The sequence below is a fragment of the Desmodus rotundus genome, chromosome 5, assembly GCF_022682495.2.
Source record: "Desmodus rotundus isolate HL8 chromosome 5, HLdesRot8A.1, whole genome shotgun sequence".
Classification (NCBI taxonomy): domain Eukaryota; kingdom Metazoa; phylum Chordata; class Mammalia; order Chiroptera; family Phyllostomidae; genus Desmodus; species Desmodus rotundus.
The window spans coordinates 13305968-13328877 of record NC_071391.1 but is presented as its reverse complement, the minus strand read 5'-3'; the positions used below and the strand labels follow the sequence as shown (position 1 = coordinate 13328877).

At 36.3% G+C, this 22910-nt stretch overlaps 1 protein-coding gene and 1 pseudogene across 6 annotated transcripts in view; one reads left to right on the top strand and one right to left on the bottom strand.

Annotated features, from left to right (window-relative positions):
• Positions 1 to 22910, bottom strand: part of CKAP5 (cytoskeleton associated protein 5) — an 83814-nt gene that overhangs the window by 44306 nt on the left and 16598 nt on the right. For 5 of the 6 annotated variants that reach the window (XM_024558804.3, XM_045194026.2, XM_024558802.3 and 2 more), the window contains exons 2-8: positions 10833 to 10926; positions 10152 to 10345; positions 8407 to 8613; positions 5568 to 5739; positions 4826 to 4958; positions 4225 to 4325; positions 2318 to 2431 (exon numbers count right to left, since the gene is read on the bottom strand). In XM_024558804.3, the coding sequence (XP_024414572.1) occupies positions 2318 to 2431; positions 4225 to 4325; positions 4826 to 4958; positions 5568 to 5739; positions 8407 to 8613; positions 10152 to 10345; positions 10833 to 10889 (978 nt within the window). In that variant the 5' untranslated portion in view covers positions 10890 to 10926. Of the gene's footprint in view, positions 1 to 2317; positions 2432 to 4224; positions 4326 to 4825; positions 4959 to 5567; positions 5740 to 8406; positions 8614 to 10151; positions 10346 to 10832; positions 10927 to 16500; positions 16589 to 22910 lie in introns of those variants that run through there. The other variant, XM_045194025.3, reaches the window with a different exon arrangement.
• LOC112303176 (regulation of nuclear pre-mRNA domain-containing protein 1A pseudogene) lies at positions 16832 to 17751 on the top strand (annotated as a pseudogene).

The following is a 22910-nucleotide window of genomic DNA, read 5'->3' as shown; positions in this document are numbered from 1 at the left end:
TTACCAATAAAAATATATATAAAACCACAACTTTCCATCAGTGGTAGTCTGGGCTGTCAGAGGAGGAGGTGACTCTGACAATGGCCGAGAAGCTGGAGGCCTGCTGACTTTGCTCTGGGGCGGGGAAAGCTAAGATGATGTTTCTCTGGAAGACCCCACAGGGCAGCTGCACTAACTTTTGTACTTTATACCCCAGGAGCACTAGCAGAAACTGCTGTAGGCACCATCAAGAAGTCCAGGCAGACTCTAAACTGCAAGCACCATTGCAACCTTTCCTCTGAGGGAGCTTCTGGCTTCGCAGCTGCCATTTTAATTACCAAATGATCATGAAGCTTGCATTTAAAGCCTCTTGGCAGAGTTTCCTCCCCCACTGTTTGTACTACCCCCCTCCTGTACTACACCCCACAGAGCCCATCACTTACCAAAACTCACAGGTAGTAGCTGTTCCTGTGTCACTTTCGCAAGAAAGTGACTATGCCTGGCTTCCTTCCTGCTAAGATTTTATTATGGTATATTGCCCAAGTCAGCTGGTGTTAAAAAGCTGCTTTACTTTTAAGTGCCCCAAACTCTTGTTTTTTTACTGTTTTCCTACGTAGAGGAAATGCTTCCATTTTTCTTTGGATTTTATACAGTCCCTAAGATCTGGCATTCCCCAAGCAGAATGCTTCATTCCCAATTCTCCAAATTAAACAATCTGTAATGTACATACAGCATGCAAGGAAGTTCTAATTGGTACCTGCATGTACGCCCTAAGTGCTGAGGAGTAAGGACGAAGAAAAGAGGCTAACATTTATTAAAAATGAATTAGATGACAATTTTATAGGTGTTTTATAATCCTTATTTCATTTAATATTCACCCAAACCCTATAAAGTAGATACTATTATTAGCTCAATTTTGTAGATTTCAAAAATTAAATACAGATGAACTTGCTCAAGGTCACAGAGCTAGCGAATAGTAATGCCATGGTTCAAACCTAGGTCTGTTCTGACAGCAAAGCTCTTCTCTTACCCACAGCTTTTCCTGGTCATTCGCAGACAGGCACAGAGCTCTAAAAGTCTGAGTGGCCTGATGCGCACATTGCCGGCTGAGACCGAACAAAGCAACACCGCATTCTTCTCTCAGCTCCCGTACACTAAACACGTATCCTTTTCACAGTCTATTTAGTGCCATGGTTTGCTGTTGTGTTCTGGGTTTTGTTTTTTTTTTTTTTCATTTTGGTGCTTTTTTATGTCCTTTCACTGTTTAAAATGGCCCCTAAGTGTAGTGCTGAAGTTCTGTCCAGCATTCCTAAACATAAGAAGGCTGTGATGTGTCTCACACAGAAATTCTGTGTTAGATAAGCTTTGTTTAGGCACGAGCTATAGGGTGGTTGGCTGTGAGCTCAATGTTAATGAATCAATAATTTATATTATATAAGATATCTTCAAAAAGAATAAAACATGGTTACATATTGTTTTATGTATCGGCTGATGAAAATGTTCTGATCAGAGGGTCTCAGGATCCTAACCCTGTATTTCTCTCAGGAATAATGGTTCAGTATTCTCTAATTCAGGGTTTGTGGTAATTTTATAGAACATAACCACCAGGAATAAAGAAAATTACTGTACTTACATGTGTCTATAATTAAAGATTAACCTCCTCCCCCCACCATTTTAATCCTCTGTAATTTCAGGCTGAGAAAACAACAAAGTTTTCAACCTTGCTGTACTCAAGACAAGGTCTTCAGTTTGTTCTTAAGCTCTATAACTACACCCACAGTGTCTGATCTATACTTTCAGATTTTATGAAATGCCACTATATTCAAAAATATCCCCCAGCAGCAACTTGATTAGACCTAAGCAATACTGAAGGAATATTTTCTAAAAATATTTTTCTTATTTAGTACTTGCCTGCTTTATAATTAACCACATGTCCCACATCCTTGCTTTACATGCTGATACAATATAGTGTGGCATCCTTTGCTATCTAACAAAAAAAGTCTGTATTTAATAGCTGTACCATTAAATGGAGCCAACTTAAATAGTTCATCTGACAGAATTATAAAACTGGAGTAGTTGGGTCTAGATCAGCAAGATCATCTTTTTTGGGGGGTTTGTACATGCACCCTTAAAGTCAGATTGAAAACTATTCCCTCCAAAATAATCTAGGACAATCATTTTAAACAGTCCTTCAAAAATGAAGGCCTATGATGTAAAAGCCATCAATAGTGTACCTTAAATGGCAATGTTGCTGTGATAAAAAGGATGACCAATAAAGAGAAATTCAATGGCCTTTAACTGTTGCTGGGATACCAGCATGGAAACTCCGCACATTTACCTTCTTCAGTGCTTTTACCAAATCCGCGTAATCGCCTGCTTCCAATTTGGGGTTTTTCACTAGTACTTCTACAGCCTCCAGGGCTTCTTTTCTCTCTTGCCATTTTTTTGCCTCCTGCAGGACACAGTATGAGTCATTTGTAGAACAGAAAATAAGAGAGCAAAATAAGAGTCTATTTCTTTCATGCTATTAATTCAAAGATATTTTTTGTTTTCAGAAAATTTTTCTAAAGCTAGTTAAAAAAACCTGCAAAATTATAGAGCCAATCAGAATGTTTTATTCATATAAATAAAACTGCTTTAGTATATATAAAGTCATACCATTTCATAACACTAAATTCTATAGTAAGTAAACAGAATAAGATGTCATAGTCTTGTCCTTCAATTTTCTAGGCAAATGTTGGTAAGCACGTATTAAACAGCAAACATTTATAGAAAGCAATTCTAGTGTATCTGACAGCGGGCCAACTATAGCAGAATGGAACAAGACCAGAAAAAGAACAAATCACATAACCGACAAACAAAACTGTTCTAATCCTAAAGATTAATTTTTCAGAATGAGAGTAAAATGTGAAACCTTGTTTTATGCCCATAAAGTAGAATATGCTCCACTAGAGATCAAGCAATCACTCATTAATTTGAATATGCACTATCTGAAAGAATTGGGGATACAAAGAAGTTGATAAACTAGTCACCCTAGAGGACATTACTATTCAATTTATCAAATATTTATTTGTTCACCAGAAGTTATAGGATATCAAGGAGATGACAGCAAAGCTAGGAAAATCATTAATAAACAACTACAAGGTCATGACCACTATAAAGGAGAAATACACGCTGCTTTGGTAACACAGCAAGAGGTCTTAACCTAGTTTAGGCTGACAAGTAGGCTTTGCCCTACAAAAATGATGCCTAAGGTGAGATCTAGAAGATAAAGAGGTATTATGAGCTGAATTGGGAGAGAAGAACATTATAGGCAGAAAGAACAGTCATGTTAAGTCCCAGAATTTAGGAACAAAACAAAGGCGTGGCACATACGATGCTGGGAGAAGCTCAGTGTGACTGGAATGTAGAGAGTGCAAACCATTAGGGATGTGGCTGGAAGGTGAGCAGGGCCCTCAAAGATACCAGAGATGGCCTCAAGGGCCACAGGATGATCTCAGATATCATCTTAAAACTCATGGAAGCCATTGGATAGTTTTAATGAAGCAATGATATGAGAAGATCTGCATTTTGGAAAATGACACCTCTCATTGCATTGTGAAATACGATGGGAAGGAGAAAGAGGCAAGCGCAAAGACAGGGAGCCTTGTAAGAAGAATTCTGCAGTACTGAAGCTCATAAGGCAAGACATAATGGTGACTGGGATAAGACTGTTTCTCAATTGGGGATAATTTTATCTCTTGGAATAGATTTAGCAAAGTTTGGAGACATTTTTGATTATCATGACTTGGGAGATTGGTATTACTGATATCTGATGGGGAAAGGCCAGAGATACCACTAAATGTTCTATAATGCACAGGATACTTCTCCAAAACAAAGAATTATCTGGGAAAAAAATGTCAACAATGATGTCAAGGTCAAGAAATCCTAGAGTAACTACTTGGCAGTGGGATGATGAAAAGAGGATGAATTTGAGAGCTATTTAAAGGTGAAACTAGAGACACAGTGAGGAAAAGGATGATGTCAAGAAAAATATTCTAGTTTTCGGCAAGACGTAAAAAAAGTGCAATAATAAATACATACACAAAGTAGTAGGGGAACCAAGAAACAGCAATTAATTCACTCTAATAGGGAAGATATGGGGTGAAAGGGTACACTAGGAAATGGCTCAGCAGAACATTCTCTTAATTACACTCAAGCAATTACTTAAAATGAAATAAATGAGAGAAGTTTACCATTACTTACAATTTTGTCATAAAAGTCTTTGGGAAGTTTGGAAAGAATTTCTACTGCTTCCAAAAGCTCATAAGCATCTATCTGTGGCACCTCATCACCATCGTCACCACCTTCCAGAAGAAAAACAAAACAAACCTCAAAAATGGATGGAATGCTTTTACTTCTCAGTTACCAGTCCTTTCACACCTCTGATGAAATCTTGATACAGAAAGAATCAGCATTATTAGTCCTATATGTAATTTATATTTTATTAAATGGCAGTCCTATAAAATGTGACTAGTGAACATAGGTTCTTGTGGTAGCACCCATTCTTGTGAATTTTTTAAAATAAGTTTTTTGAAGATTCTTTTTTCTTTTTTTTCAAGATTCCATTCATTTATTTTTAGAGAGAGGAGAAGGGAGGGAGAAAGAGAGGAAGAGAAACATCAATGTGTGGTTGCCTCTCACACGCCCCCAACTGGGGACCTGGCCCGCAACCCAGGCATGTGCTCTGACTAGGAATCAAGTCAGCGACCCTTTGGCTCGCAGGCCTGCGCTCAATCCACCGAGCCACATCAGCCAGGGCATTCTTGTGAATTTTTATAGACACCAGTGTTTAAAATTGGCTTACCTCCCTCAGCATCTCCACCAGCAGACTGCTGCTGTTCCAATTTCGCTTCTAGCTCTTGCTGGGAACGCAGAAACCGAGTTGGTTTAGGAGCACCTGTTGGCAGTTTGACCCATTCTTCTTCTAGTTCTTTCAACTACAAACATTATAAGATATTTAAAAAATATTACCTATATCTCCACCATTAGAGAATATACTTAACATTTACATTTAATAATATAAAACTTAATTTCCTATTTATGTGGCTCCAAATGGGCAAACAAGATAAATTTAAATTTTATACATTTTTAACATAAGTCAAACTAATTTATATTTACTATACTAAAGATTATGACTAAGCACACAGAAAAAAAGAAAATCCATTTTTTCCAGACACTCTCATTAGTTCATGAATTCAGTATATTTGTATCAGATAAAGTCTCCAAAACCAATTATAATAAAAGAAGGATAAATGCATTTTGTCCAAACAGATATTAAGTCCTGCTACCAACAGCATTATAAGGGGATCTTTTAAATTCTATAGATTCAAAATTAACATACTGGAATCATTGAATGTATGGTATGTAACTTGAGAGGACAAAGTAACAGCAGAGACAGTTGGCTATGCTCAGAAAAATCAACTGATTTCAAAGTTAAGAATTAAAAATAATTATTTGTAAGGACAGAATATCAACAACAGTGACAAGAAGGAAATATCTTCACATATTAACCTCATGCAAAGATAACCAAGAAATCTGTGCCTCACCTGGAGGGAGTTTATATTTTGTAACGGGGGTCTCAGAGCATCCCGAATCCATCTGTAAATCTCCACGGCAATTAGTTTGGCTTCATCTCGAACGGCCTTGTCTCGAGACTCAAAAAGTTTTGGCAACACTTTGATAATTGGCTTAAGCAAGATGATTTTGGAACCAAATTCACTAGAATTAAAAAATTGGAAAAAGAATTGTCGACATGCTTGCTTGGGTAAAGTTTTAGCTTTCATTCACTCAAACATAGTTCCATACCTATAGATAAATAGAATTGTGTAAGTTGAGTTTTAAGGCAGGAGGAGAAAAGGGAACTCATATCCACATCTGTGTTTAGATGTTGGTCTTCCAAGAATAGTATTTAATGTCTATGGTCCAAAATAATGTTACCATTTTAAAATTAACTTTCTAGGTAACCAGACTAGAAATAATTCAAGTCTATAAAGGGCCAACACTTGTGTAATATCTTAAATATACATATATAAAAAAGGTTAAAAATAAGAACAAATCAATTTATACATATATAGATGAGTGAAATCTGCTTTTAATAAACCTTTTGATAGTTCTTACAATTAAGGTGGCTCACACCACTCAACAGATCTCCAATCCTGGCAGTGCAGTATGGTTCGTTCCTGACTGCGAAGCTATCCCACTATAACTCCAGGCAACTTGTATCTTTTTGTTTCAGCTTTCCACAGGGAAAATAGTAGCATTCTGATTTCTTTTGAAAAGATAACAAATTCAACCTCATATAACTGTCACATATTATATTTTTAAGTTCAATGGCCAAATTTAGCATTCTGATTCACTGCTAACAATTCTGAATAACATTCTGGAACAAAACAAATTTAATTATGAACACACACTGAAATTCTCTAGTAAGAGCCATATATGTTATTTATCTATTATCTAATGTGAACAGATTTATCTCACATGCATAAACACAACAAAATTTTTCAGTAATAGCTACTGACATATTCCAATAGGCCAAAGAAGGAGACTGAAAATACTCTCCCTAGAAAGTGATATTTAACAAGCCATCTGGTTGTGTAAATAGTTTAAATATAGGTATCTTAACATGAAACTAAACTAGATTATCTCCAAGACTGCCTTATGGTGATGATAAACCATTCTTTTTAGATCGTGGTGCCTAAAGAATCGACCATTTGGAATTCTTAGTTTTCCCTTACATTATTACTATTTCATCTGATTTTTGTTTGTTTGTTTGTTCCACTATTCTGGCCTACTTCTGAAAGATTTAAAAAAATATGGAGCAGGTTCACATGGAAAATACCTTAACAAAACAAAAGCTAATCTTGGCACTAAACACACTGCTATATAAAAAGCAAAAGGGTTCTAGAAGCCCATTTCAGGAGCCATAGAACATATTTGGTCTCCTGAAATTATCACTAACATAGACGGCTTAAGGAAGCTCGGGAACCTAGGATTAAATAGTTGACCTGAAGGTTCTTGAAGGTCTGAAAGAACTATCAAGTTCCACTTACAGATTCTGAGATGTTTTAGGACAAATAAAGAACCACTGAGGGATGGGACTAAATAACATCTATAAGAAAGATGTAAGAAAATATGCCTAACGTGTTCTTTTTCTACCCTTATTCTCCTAGTCAGCTTAAAATGAAGTCACCGGAGTTTACAGCATTCTAGATTAGAAACTTCTAATTAAAAGGCAGATTACAGTATAATACATATTTTATTAGAGATCCAAACTAAGGACAGAAGAGATCTACTGATACAAGCACAGTTTTAATGACCAAGTCAATTCACTAAATTTTAAAGATAAGAGAATAAGCAAACTATTTACTATTCATAAAAACACATGACTACTATTCTATAATAGGCTAGACACAAGGAAATATTTATCACACAAGAATCTAAGTGAAAGTGAAATTTTATAAAAGAACATTATGAACCAACCGAAAGACAACGTAAAAGTTTAAGACATAAGCTGAGGATAGTTTAACAAAATTAAAAACTTCTGATACTTTCAAGTAAGACAAGCACCAACGGACGCATTTTCTTTCTCCAAGAAGTAGGTCACATACAAAATCACAAGAGAGCTGAGTTGAGATGGTCTTCACTCCCGTAGGCCACACATTTAAGGTTTCATGAGAACCGTTTTCTAAAGTACCTCATGTGAATGGTTTTGGAGACAGGATGTCAGATTAGAAGGACTGCCAAATCAGAACAAGTTAGTGGCCTGTCTAATTCAGATTTTCATAGCAAATTACAACTACTTATTCCTGAAAGAGATTCCATTCATGAAAAACTTCAAAAAAACCCCCCCAAATTGTAGAGTTGAAAATAACTTACTACATAAGAGTACAAGTTATTTTCTATTTGCTGTTGCTCTAATTCTGTTTAAAAGCATATAGCACTTGCTTCTACTTTATATAAAGGCACCTAAACTAAGGTTTGCTTTGACCATCAAACTGTGTCTTTAGCCAAACTTCAAAGTATTTAAATTTATGCTTGAGGATAGCTAGAGAGAAAGAGCTACTTAAATACCCTGAGGAGTGCTTTTCCACCAAAAGGCTAATTCATAATCTGAGAATAAGTCAGAAATATCCTGTTTCATCTTCATTAGAAAGAAACTTAGATAAAATAACTATGCAACACACTTGAGGAGGTTGAAGGTTAAAATGACTGAATACAAAGTCCACACTTGAGGAGTGAATTTGGCTTTTCCAGGTCCCTCTCCTGCTTGGTATGGCATGCCAAGTCATGTCTAGCATTTTTCATTTCTGTTTAAACCAGAAACCCAAACTCAACCGAGATGCTATAGTTAATAGAACTAGAGCTAAATGAAATAAATCTTACCTTAAGGCTTTCCTCAGTGTCTCTGTGCAGGCCACGATAATCTTGGGGTTCTTATTGTCCAGGCCTTTCAGGAGCTCTTCTTGCACAGCCTCTCCTTTCTCAATCTCTATGTACATGAGACAAATCTCGATGCCTAGCTCCTTGGCTCTGGCTTTGGGTTGGTTGAAAACTTTACTTACAACACCTGATACAACTTCTCCTGTGGTTCTGTAATACAGATTATAAATAAGAGCCACACACACAAAAACACACTTTAGTAGAAAGAGCTAGAAAAAGGTCAAGGGTGGGTGTGGGGGACATGTACTTTTTAAAATGCTTAGAAATAATGTAAATGAGAGACATTGAAGTTAAGAACAATCTAACAATAGCCAGGGGGGAGTGGGGTGGGGACAGTAGGAAGAGGGGATTACAGGAACTAATATAAAGGACACATGGACAAAATCAAGGGGGAGGGTGAAGGTGGGGGAGGGAGGTGGGTTCAGCTGGGGTGGGGTGGAGGGATGGGGAGAAAAGGCATTCAACTGTAATTGAATAACAATAAAAAATTTAAAAAAAGAGAAATAATGTAAATGAGTGTCTAATTTGTTAATTTATGTTTGAGAATATTAAAAAATGTATGCAAAAGTTTAAGACATGTCACACCAAACAATAACACAGAACCACAGATTGATTGTAAATGTAGAAAATTCAAACAAGAAAGCAAAAATCCCTTGAAATTCCACTACCCAGAGAAAACTACTTTCAACTTTTTGATATCCATTCTTCCAGACCTTTCTATATGCATGTGTGTGTGTGTATATATACATATATACACATACACACAGACATTATACAAAAATAGGATTATAAATTTCTTGATTTTGTGATATTTTTTTAAAAAGTAATTTTAAACACTCAAGAGAATTTCTTCACAGAAGGAATGGATATGTATGCACCTTCAGCAGCAAAAGGCTGCTCCCAACTTCTTGGCAAGACTACAATAACTTTACTGCTTTGAGTCTCTTCGAAATTAAGTAAAACCTGTGCTATCAGAAATGAGAGGCATATACAACATTTGTCAAAATGTTTCTGGTATTAGAAAAAAATGAAATTTAAAAAAACAATGATTTCACTAATGGCAAGGGAGACTTGGTGATGTTAACAAAACTCTCAAATCAAGGTCCCCCACTGGTGCGTGTGTGCGTGGGGCAAGCTCCTTTCAATGACATAAAGACCAGAGTTAGAAAGATCGGGTTTCAGAGGTATGGGAGAGGAGTCACAGGACGAAATATAAAAATGCCTAGTGACCACAGCAGATAGATAGATAGATTCTAAGATCACCTAGCTGGGATAGTAGACAAAGATTTTTGTAAAGCCCAAATATTTTCAGTGAAATTCTGATAATTTCTTTGCTGACAACCTCTCAGTTTCTTCTAAAAGCTACTGAAGATTTTCCTTCTTAGTCTAGGGTAATTTCCATGTGAAAGGATGAAAAGGGAAAAACATCACTTGTTCATCAAATCTTAAGGTAAAAACTCAAGATCTGACTGCTAATTTGTTCCTTTTAGAGATCTCACATACCATTCAGACTTCTGAGAACAGATAAAGACTGAAAAAATAAAAAACAAGTACCAAGGAACTATGAATGAAAATTAATATATTCTAAGAGTGCTAATAACTAAGAACAGTGATACATGAATATATATAGATTAATCCAGGTAGCACCAGACAGGGATTTTTAACAGAAGAGTTGAAAAATTACTTACTTTCCTGCTACATGAGCATTTTCGACATAAACAAGTGCAGCTTCTAATCCTTTCAACTGAACCACTGCATTGGAATCAGTCACAAATTTTTTTATCAATCCTAGAAATTTGGACCATTCTGGGCTCTTTTCATCTCTTATTTTCTGGAAGATCTTCAGGGCCTCTTCATACCCATTTAACCTTGCTTTCCACAGCTAAAGAAAAGTAGTATTTTGAAAAACAAAACAATAATACTATTATTATTTATTGTTAATTGGGGAGGGAGAGAGAAATAACTACCCTATACCAGGATATCTGAACAAAGGACCCAATGAGTTGAAACAAAAAAGGAGTATAAGAAATTCAGATAGCTTTTAAAAAAGATTATCTAATAAACTTTTTCTTGTTTAATATTTATGATATTCTGCTAAGGTCATCTAAAATTCATAACAAGCCATTATAAAGGTATCTCAGTTAGATACAAAGTATTCAAGTATTTGTTATTACTTCTTCAGAATATGGCATTAAAGATGTGACAACTCAAACATGAATCATCCTGCTGAAACTACCCAATCTCCAAAGTACGCTGCTTTTCAGTTGTACTGTGTAATCACTGGGTAGCTTTCAACTATATGCTACACAGTATAACTGCTGACAAAAGAAGCCAATGACACCGAAATTTGAGTTCCAGAAAAGTCTCACCTTGTGCTCACATTTCTGATCAACTGGCAGCTTCAGCCACTCACTATCATCTCCCATTGTGCTTCCAGTTTCTCCTTAGGGTTAAGAGTAACTCCTAATCAAATAAAAATTGATATCTATTAACTCTAGGATCAAGCAGTCTCAAGACAAAATTACTTTTCTGAGATCTTTATTTTATCATGATGCACCAATAAGATTTAAAAAGCCCATTCTTTGTTTATATACCCCTTAACAGAGCATTTTAAAAGTAAAAGAAAGGAAAAATAAGTCAATCAAAAACTCTAGACAGATATTTGTTTTTAAAAAATGATGCTTATATAGTTTTCCAAATGGGAACTTCTTAGATTATATAACAAAGCTAGAATAAAATTGAAGAGCTGAGCTACTTGGCCTTTTAAAAGGGCAAGAGAAGATGACCCTGGCCAGGTGGCTCAGTTGGTTAGAGCATCATCCCAACATGCCAAGGCTGTGTGGGTTGGATCCCCAGGCAGGGCACATACATGGAGTAACCAATGAATGTATAAGTAAGTGGAACAACAAAAAAATCAATGTTTCCCTCTCTTTTTCTCTAAAATCATTTTTTTTTTAAAAGCAAGAGAAGAATTTCAAAGAACATCATACTTTCAGCTGTCAAACAAAAATTCCTTATAGAAAATATTCAATATGGAAAAATCTCAATGCTACCCAGCTCTCTAATTCTGGTAAATATGACTTCAGTCAATATGTTTATATAAACTAGTAAAAAAAAATAAATCCCTGAATGAACTATTCCTTTATTTTTTAATTATATTTTATTGATTGTGCTACTGCAGTTATCCCAATTTCCCCCCCAAACTATTCCTTTATAAACTTTATATTTAAATAATTTTTTAGTTAGTGGGGTTTACAGTCAACATTCCTTTAACAACTTTGTGCTACTGCTTAGATAACATTTCTTTCTGATTATAAAAGTAAGTATGTTAACTGCAGAAAATCTGGAAAGTACAGAAAATATATAAGGAAAGAAAGTATTAAATAAAATTTCACCACCTTGATGAACACTAAAGTGTGTGTCCACTTGAGTCCTTCCAAGTTTTTTTCAATGCATAGACAGTGAATAAATTACATGAAAAAAAAAAAGAGGGAAATCTTTTTCTTATATGGTTACTTCTCCTATATTTGAGAACCTGATGATGTTTAAAGGCTGCATAGCACTCCATTTTTATCATCAATCCTACTGTTGAAATTTAAATTGTTTCCAATTTTTCAATATTATAAATAACAGAGGGATTCTGCTTATTTCTCCTGTCCATCCCCAGTCCTGGTCTGACATAAATATATCTTCAACAAATATCTCTTTAATGAATGTATACCTGGACAATGCCTATCTTGAATCAGGCATTGTGCAAAGTACTTATTAAGCATGTTGATTCATTTTGTACTAACAACTACATGAAAGATATTCTCTCCACTTTATACACTAGGCTCACAAAGATTAACTTGCCTGAAACAACAAACCTGGCAGGCAGTGAGATCACACTAAGAGTCAAAGTCTATGCCTCTTCTTTTATAACCTGTTCCCTCCCATGAAAATGTAGGAAATGTTCCAGGAAAAGTTAAATACTCAAAGACTGAATTGTAAAAGTTTATCAGAGTAAGTGGAACTTTCTTTAAGAACACTCTAAAGTCCCCAGGACCCTGTAAAATAACAGCAGTACATTTTAGAGTAGGAGTCAAACCTTAATAGAGAACAGAAACTCTAATACAGCAATGGAGTAGATGAAATAGTACAATAGTTTGGAAAACAGTATGGCATTATTTAGGTTGAAGATGCACACACCCTACTCTCTAGAAACTCCATTCCTCGGTATATACCCTGGATATTGATACAAGACCTATTCAAGGATATTCATAGCACAGTTGTTCGTGAAAGTGAAAAGTTGGAAACACTTCATGAGTATATCAAAAAGAATGAATAAATAGTAGTATATTCACACAGTGTAATATTATACAGCAACAAAAATGAATCAACTATGTAGTGCTTCTCCAACTCTATAGTGAAGGACCAGTCCTTTTTTGGTAATTTTTCAAACAACTGTACACTGATGTTTGTCAAATACAATAAAATTAATTATTAGATCTCTGTATTTTTAAAGTCCCCCAAGTAAATGAAAAATAGTCCAGTCACCATGTAATACAATTTAGTGGTTCCTTAAAAAGTTAAACATAGAATAATATGGCTCTGCAATTCTAATCTTAGCTATATATCCAAAAGAACTGAAAACAGGTACTCCAATAAGTACATATACATGCATGTTCATAGCAGCACTATTCACAACAGCCAAAAAATAGCCCAGGTGTCCATCAATGGATGGAATAAACAAGCTGTGGTATGTACACACAATGGGCTGTTATTTGGCCGTAAAAGGGAGTGAAGTTCTAATATGTGCTACAATTGGATGAACTTCACAAACATGATGCCAAGTGAAAGAAGCCAAATGCAAAAGGTCCCATACTATATCATTCCATTATATGAAAATATCTAGAATTATAATAGATTGATTCATACCGACAGAATGCAGACTGGTGGTTGCCAGGGGCTGAGGAGAGGGGGAATTGGGTAGAAACTGCTTAAAGGCTAAGGAATTTTACTACAGAGTGATGGAAATGTTTTAGAACTAGATGGAGGTAGTGGTTGCATAATATTGTGAATGTACAAAATGCCATTTGAATTGTTCATTTTAAAATGGTTAAGTTTTATGTTATATGAATTTCACTTCAATAAATTATTATTTTTTTAAGTTCCAAGGTGATCTAATGTGCAGGCTGGGTTGAAAACCTCTTACATTACTTTCTTGGCCCAAGTATGAGCTGCAAAAGCAATCGTTCCCCATCTGCTTTTCAAAGAGAAATATTCAACGAAATCGTTTAAACCATTTTCCAACCAGTAGAATGTCAACAATAGTATTCAACTGTCAGTATTCTATGAGTTCACTACAGTACTTTTTCTCCTGTTCATTACTTTTGGAAACATGAAGAAACAGGCTACTCAGCCTGAGTGCCTCAGAAAGTTTAGATGCCATTGTGTTACACTTTCTGAAATGGCTTCTACTATGTTATAGTCTGAGTTTTTAAAAGTTGGTATTTGTGATCTTTCTATTGAAAGGAAAGCCCTGCTTCATACCCAAACCTCCCCAGCCATTGAATAATGGATGCAGTGTTTGTGCAAGCATGTGACACTGAGGACTCTTTCTCTGCCTCTGTGTTTGTCTTCTTCCAGGACTGATACACTAGGGAAAAAAGCACTTCTCCACTCATTTTCCCCCATAATTATTTTAACTATAAAATTTATTTTAGAATTTAATTTTACATAAGAAAACATATGCAATGAGAGTTATGAAGCATTACAATAAAGTTGACCTACCATTCACCTAAAAATTAGAAACTACCAATATTATAGTACCTGCGCATTTCTTTTCTATTCCATCCTTCTCCCCACAGAAGCATTTCCCTGAAGTTTTAGTTCTATGTTGTAGCCACAGTCACATATTCGCAAACACCAAAATTAACTGCGCTGTGAGCTTTAGAAAACTGTTATCATATTATTTGTAATCCTCTATAACTTGCTTTTGTCATTTAAAATTTCATTTGTAAAATTCATCCACATGGTGTACTACAACTCAGAGCTACTCAAAGTGTGGTTCAAAGATGTGTGCGGGTTCACAAACTTATCGTTCAGAGATAAGTACAGAAATACAGATAAGAGTGTAGTTAGAAACAGCCACAGAACCTACTCTAGCTTCTTTTACTGTGGTGGCCTGAGGAACTGAAACAAGTTCGGTGAGGGTAAAGTATAAAATGCCATTAGGAAAGTAAGTGGTGTAGAGTCAAGTTGCTAAGTAGTTAGGATCAGACCCTAGAAGGTCTTATAAGCAATGTTAAGGAATTTATCCCAAAGGTAAAAGGAGACTTTGAAGGACTGTCAGTAGAACAACAAAAAAAAAAGCATTACTATCAAACTTGCATTGTTTGAAGACTCTGTAATATGAATGTAAAAGCAATGTGAAGAATGGCTTGGAAGGCAGTAACAATGGAGGGAAATCAGAAGGCTGTAGTCTAAATGAAAGATAATGGTAGCTTGGACCTAAGGGTGGTAGTAGGAATGCTGATGGAGAAAAAATGGATGGATTAAGGAATGTCAAAGAATGTTCTTAGTGAGTGAATGTAGAAGGGGTGGAAGAGAGGGATATAGATGAATTTCGGACAAGCTGAGTTTGAGATGAATGCTAGAGAAGTGTAGAACAGTAACTTATATGGGGGAGACTAGTCTGCAAAAGATTTCTTGATTCCTAGTTTGGTGAAATTCCTATAATTTATCTGTATCTGGTTTCTAAATGATCTACAGTGAAAACTATTCATACTTTATAAATAAGATTTATTTCAGTGATTATCTAACTCAATGAAAATATGAAGAGCAAATGAGAGTATATATAAAAGACAAGTTTATTTGCCTCCAAAACGGCTCAGGTAATTTAGAGAAATTTAAAATGCAGTTAATTGGTAAAAGGAAATCATCCCTAATCGGCGGCTGCCTGATAATCAAGCCCAACCATCCAATTGGGCCTTAACACACTGTTAACCTGTCCTTGGTTAAGAGAGGAATGATTACAGGTTTAACTGTAACTTGGGGTTACTCATGCAGTTCAACTCCCCCTCCCATTCCATTGAGAGCTGACTCCACCAGCTGAAAAGGAAAATCTTTCTTTGAGATTAGCAAAAAAAATAAAGGGTAGTGGACTGTGATTCCCTAATTCCTATTAGTTCTAAATGTCTGACTACATAATTCAAGAACACTTGGGGTAGGGTGGGTCATTAAAGTAGCCACTATTTAAAAGCTAAGCTTTGCCTCTACTGCAAATTTTAACCAATATCACGAAGGAAAGTAAAGGCTTTGGCAACATTCAGAACATATTGAGAAAGTAGTAAACAGTAATAGTAACCTCAGAGTTAGTATAAAATGAAATGTGTGTAGAATAAAAGTTAACAATTCCATGAACTGTCACACAAGTTAAAAGCTTAAATGGTTTCTTCAGAGAAATGAGGTACTGTTTTCTTTTTTCTTGATTTGATAGAGACATCAATTTGTTGTTCCATTTATTTATGCATTCATTGGTGGTTTCTTACTATGTGCTCTAACTTAGACAATGCTCTGAGTTACACAGCCAGTGTCTACTGTTTTCAATATACACAGCAAATTAAAACCAAACTATCATTCATAATAGCTGAAGAATGGAAACAAGTCAACTGTCTGTGCACTGATGAATAAATAAAATGTGGTAAATCCATACAAGAATATTATTCAGTAATAAAAAGAAATGAAGTGCCATAAAGAACTTGTTAAAACTCAACAACAACAAACCCTGGCAAAGGACTTGAATAGACATTTCTCCAATGACTGATAAGCACATGAAAAGATGTTCAACATTACTAATCATTAAGGAAATTCAAATCAAAGCTACAATTAGATACCACCCCACACTCATTAAGATGCTACTATAAGAAAAAAAAAGTGTTGATAAGGACATGGAGAAATTAGAAACCCTTGTACACTGTTGGTGGGGATGTAAAATGGTGCAGCTGCTGTGAAAAATAGTATGGCGGTTCCTCAGAAAATTAAAAATAGAATTACCACATGATCCAGCTATTCCACTTCTAGGTTTATGCCCCACAGAATTGAAAACAGGTTCTCAAAGAGATATTTGTACACTCATGTTCATAGCAGCATTATTCACAGTAGCTGAAACATAGAAGCAACCCATGTATTCATTGACAGATGAATGGATAAGCAAAAAATGGTATATACATACACTGGAATACTACTAAGCCTAAAAAGGTAAAGAAATTCTGGGTTTTGCATGGGGGCTTGGATGTAGTGTGGTGAAAGGTGGGGTGAAGGGGCAAGGTCACAGTGAGTGTGGAAAAACTCTTCTCCCCGCGCCCCACTGCCTGGGACAGTGTGAATGTGGTGTCTGAGGGACGATGTCTTCTCTGAGGCAGCGCTGGAAAATAAGCTGTCAGAATTGAGCAATCTCGTCCCTGTGACTCATCCACTACCACCTGGAGCCACCTCAGGCCCTATCATCATGGTGTGGGAGCGGGAGCTACCTAAAGCCGCACCAAACAGGAAGCTTACCTTTCCTCTACCAAGCCAATATCACTCAGAACAGCAAAAGGTAGGGGCCAGAGTTTACAAAGGATTTTGCACCAGTTAAGGTGGAAACTGATGAAAGTCATAAGAAACACCTTGGAAGAGTGTTATCGATATGGGAGGAAAGGTCTGTTTATGGAAATGATGTATTAGAACAATTTAAGCAAGCTCTGTATGGCGATAAGAAGGCTAGGAAGCGAAGTTACGAACAGATAAAGGTGGATGAAAATAAAAACTGTTCCTCTCTGGGATCTCCAAGTGAACCACCACAGACTCTAGATCCCGTGAGAACATTACAAAATCTAGTAAATGCTGCTTCCGGTGATGTGGCAGTTCAACAGAGGACAGCTTCTTCACTTGTTTAAGTCCAAGGAACATCCCTACTAGATCGCAGATAAAGAATAGAGGATGCTTGTATGTTGCTGCAGATTACAATGGCAGATTGCAGCTGAAATAGATGATAGGAAGCAACTCACTGGAATGTTAGCAGATTTTCTTCATTGTCAAAAAGGAAGCCCTAGCAGAGAAAGAACATAATTTGGAAGAATACAAGCACCAGTTAGCCAGAGTTTCCCTGGTGTGCAAAGAACTCAAGTCCTGGATCCAGAGCCTGCCAGACTTATCTTAATTGCCCAGTGTCACTGGCAGCCACATGCACTTGCCCTTTGCAAGGGACATATACGGTGAAGACTGATGATCAGTCTCTTTCCAGGGCCCAGGACTTTGCAGGAGATGGAGATGGGATAGGTGGATAGTCCAGTAGCATTATTTTTGTATATTGTTGAGAGTGACAGTAACAACAACAACAAGACAAGTAATTTATAAAATTGTTTAAAATGTTGGTTTGTTTACTATTTCACTGGTAAGTTAACATGACAGTTTAAACAAAGTGATGATCTGCGTGTATTAATAAGATCACCAATAGTGATTACTTTCAAAAGATCTCTTGTAAATATTTTGATCCAGGGCCTTGTGAGAAATTCCATGTTTCTATTTCCTCACTTATTTTCAAATGTTTTTATTTTCTTCAGTATCTAATCACAGCATAGTATGTAATTCCTAAAGGGTAAGAGATAATCAAGAGTTGGTTGAGACTTGATTATGGTATAGTTAGGACTTGACTGTAGAAGAGACTAAGGGTTTCAACTTAATCTTCATCCTTCTCCCCGACCAAAATATCAGTTCTGTGCCTCTCAGTGCCTTTTATTCCTTATTCTTTAGAGGTCAGTAATTTCAACTACATGTGGATGTCATCTTTAGGGTCAGATCTTAGAGAACGTTTCCACAATAGCACACCATAGGAGCTCCATTCCAACTGCTAGTGTAGAGTAAGAGGAGTGTTAAATAGGGACCCCCTTGATTAAACTGTTAGAAATAGGTGATTAGATTAATATGAATTGGTTAGAAAACATTATAAATTTTGACATTTTTCCAAGAGGATAGCTTTCATTCCAGAACTGATTTCTGTGAGATCAGTCTCCTTTTAACATAATGGATCCCTTTAAAGCCATCTATAGAATTAAGCAAAACAAAATAAAGATACTTTTATTATTTCCATAGCCTTTAACTTTAAAAACAATAGTATTTTTAGCTCTAACATCTCAAGGACACAATATTCATTAATGTTCAGTAAAGTAGCCTGGAACATTTTTAACGTTTCCTTAAGGTTTTGAATGACTGTATATTTGGAAATTAAGCAGTGCTGCACTACAGGGAAGATCTGGTAAATATTCTATTTGTATATTTAGAGTCACCAAAGCAATGTCCTTTTACCTTTCTTTAACCCTGTGTTAGAGCAGTTGATGCTCTCCTGCTTTCTTCTTAATAGCAGTTTTAAGCTGTGAATTTGTATTCAATAATGACTTAGGAGAAAACTTTTCACTCATTACTTTACATATTAGACAGTTTTCATTGTAAGCAGATTCAAATTAGATAGTCAATAAAACACCTTTAATTCCACGCCCCCCCCCCCCCCCCCCCCCCGCAAAAGAAAAGAAATTCTGACATGTTATAACCTGGATGAACCTTGAGGTCATTATGATAAATGAAATAAACCAGTCACAAGGAGACAAATATTGTAATATTCCACTTATATGAAGTACTTAGAGTCATCGAAATCATAAGAGACAGAAAGAAGAATGGGCATTACCAGTAGATGGATGGAGTACGGGAATAGTGGGTTATTGTTCAATGGGTATAAAGTTTTATAAGATGAAAAGATGGTGGTGATGAATGGTAATGACTCTCGTACAACATTATCAATGTATTTAATACCACTGACCTTCACACTTAAAAATGATTAAGATGGTATATTTTACGTTTATTTTGCCACAATGAAAAAAATGAAGTACTGATACATGGTACAACATGGATGAACCTTGAAAACATGCTACCTGAAAGAAACCAGTTACAAAGGACCATATATTATATATTCCATTTATATGAAATGTCCAGTATAGGCAAATCTATAGAGACGGGAAGTAGATCAGTGGTGGCCTAGGGCTGAGGTGTTTGGGGATATTAGAAGATGAGGGGGTGTGGGGTTTCTTTTTGAGGTAGTAAGAATATTCTAAAATTGACTGTGAGCCCTGGATGATGTGGGCTCAGTGGACTGAGCACAAACCAAAGGGTCATCAGTTCGATTCCCATTCAGGGCACATGCCTGGGTTGTGGGCCAGGTCCCCAGTAGGGGACATGTGAGAGGCAACCACACATTGATGTTTCTTTCTCTCTCCTCCTCCCTGCCTTCCTCTCTCTAAAAATAAATAAATAAATTCTTTTTAAAAAAGTCAACCTCAAAAAACATTGAATTCAATAAAAAACCCCAAACTAACAAAGTTTACTAATAAAAGTTCCTAGGAAATAAGACTTATTTGTTAAAGCTACCAATCACTTTACAGATGCACAGGTTGGCTGTGAATGTCAGAGTCCCTTCTCATAGTAGGACCTAATAGTAAGGAATTACTCCATTCCAATTTTACCTAAAATATTCATTCACTGAATTTCCATTATATGCTCAAGGAGTTCACAGGAGTACAAATAGTATGTGTAAATAATCATAATACAAAATACAGTGTATATGGAAAGTGACATTAGCAAGGGACAAACGAAGGTTATGAGAATTCAAAGATAGGATTAACCACCAGTGAGGAGGGATGGTCAGTGAAAATCTCATAGAAAGGATGGCATCTGAACTCAGTGATGAATGATAGCTAGACTTTTTCAAAAACAAACAAAAAAACAGGAGTGGAAGAGGAGATGTTCTAGACTGAGAAAATAAGAAAGGCAGTCTTGGATGTAGAAAAGATCTAAGCATGTTTGGGGAACACTGAATGGCTCCATTTACTGGAGTGTAAGACCAGAAAGGAAGATCAGGGTCAGGTCATGCAGAATCCTGAATATTAAGCTAAACAGCAGAGGATGCTGATGAACTGAAGCAGGGCAATGATGTGATCCTATCTACTTTAGAAAAGTATATGTAGAATGAATTGGAAGAGAAAGAAAGTAGAGTCTTGATAGGAAATTACTGAAATATTCCAGGGCAAAGATAAATAGAAGCCAGAAAAGGTGTTTGGCAGTAGGAATGGAGGTGAACAGGAGAGAGTGAAGGGAGTTACATTAAAGGAGTAGAATCAATAAGCCTTAGCAACTAAGGATGTGAGTAGGAAGAAGTCCAGTAGGAGGCCCCAGTCTAGGTGATGGGGGAACAATGGTACCAATGACAGAAAAATATGTCAAAAAGAAATTCTAGGTTATTTGTTTGGGGGACATGAAGGAGAGGTAAGGAATATGATAAGTTTGGTTTTAGACTTGAGAAATATGATCTTTAAGTGGTTAGAAATATGGCACCAGGGTTGAACAGAGGGGTCTGGATTTTATAAACACAGACACAGAAAATCAAGTTTTCATTATATAGCAAGGTTTGATGCTTTAAGAATGAATAAAATTGCCACCAAAGAGAAGCATTAATAAAATTAATTTGAAGTACTACATATAATGCTTGCTATGGTTCAATCTAGTCCATATTACAAATATTCAGAAACTTCATATTATTCAGATCTCTTAGGGTTTATCCTAGCCTAAAACAGAGGCAAAGGTAAGGAGGGCAGTTAAAATACATCTGTTCTATAGAAATATTATAATCTTACACATTTAGATACATTGATGTATCTAAAATGTCTTTCAAAAAGCTAAAATCCCATACAGTCCACACTACTGCTGGAAAAAGTTTAGATGTAATTGTTTATTTTTAGACCAGAAGTTAAGAAAGGTTTCTAAAGTCACACATAAAGGCAGAACCTAGAATAAATTTCAACAGATTTTTCAGTTTTGTATTCAATTAAATAACAAATAACCTATTAAATATGCATTATATACTATCATAACAGACTCAAGCAATCTATGAATTTTCTCATTTGTCAACCAACTAGAAGTAAGGCACAAAGAGACTAAGTCGTGAGTAATATTAGAGCTGGCTCTAGAACCTATGCTTCCAGTCTCCCAGTCTAGTAGTCTTTCTCAGTACCTAAGGGTATCCTTTCCTGTACCTTGACAGTCTGTAAGAAAAATTATACAGCTATTAAACAGATTGTTTTAGCTTTCTAATGGGAAGAAGCTATGGCAGTGGAACTATTTTATGGCTAATTTCCAAGCCCTTGACCTACAAAAGCTCTTCACTATCGCAATACAAAAGATCTGGATCTGATTACCATTCCTAGACTCTCACTTCTGGCTAAGGAAATGCTACTGCAGAAGCACAGAATGAGTCTGAGGGAAGTTTGAGGAAAATCTTTGCCCACTCAAAAAACATCTTTCAATGACCCAGGAGATGTGATGATAGTCTCACTGCAAAAAAGAAAATAATTATAAAACAAGGATAAAACAGAATACACAAATGCTCAAATCACGCCTAGGAACAAATAACTGGATTAAGGAAGCATAACAATTATGTAACTGGCATACAAAATTTAATAGTTTTATTACTTGGCCAAGCCAGACAAAATTTCTAGGTAACCGGTAACAAAATGACAAGGCTTTCCTTTTTTTTTTCCTCCTTCACTTTGTTTTTTTAATTTTAATTTTTTTATTTACTCTTTATTGTATTATTTTTTCAATTACCATTTAGCCCCCTTAAGCCCCCCTCCCCCAGCCCTTTCCTTTTAAAAACCTTACTGCCTCCAGGTAATTCCCATTAACAAGGACAAGAATCATCCTCTTGCTGGAGTATTCTGCATGGAGCCAGAAATATGAACTGCTTGTCTAGCAAGTTATCTCAACAAACTTGGGTATGCTTGCTGTTCTAGTCCTGGGAAGGTGGTCTCCCATAAATTCCTTCAGAGAAGGGGAAGAGCTTTAAAGAGCTGTCTCTTCACACATCAGCAGGAAAAGAAAGTTAACTGGACTCTCCTTAACAGATGATCACTGTCAATGTCTCTAAAAGGTGGACCTGACAACAACACAAGCCTCTGGGGAGGCTGAAAACTAAACCTGGCTGTGAATTAGGTCAACTTTAAGAGTTACTGCTCAACTGTACCACAGTAGGTGAAAACCTAACGCTTACTCATCCCGAAACTACTCAGGTCTCCAAATCCCAGGCTAAGGACCAAAGGCTCAAGGGCACTGGATTCAGCTGCAACCATCCAGCTCAACAAGGTTATACTCGGGTAAAAGCAATCCTCTCCTTACTCTAAGTAGGAACCAGGGGAGGCAAAGCCAGGTCGTGGGTACTGTTCAATCACTGCACATCCAAACAAGCACTCTAGGGCCGCTGCCACCACCCAGAAGTAGAGCAGATGCCCCAGGCTTTAGCTCACAGCAACCGGCATTGTTTATGTTCTTTCGCTGGCCTTAGCCGCTGATAGGCCAGGAAAGTCCCCCGAACTGTCCACCAC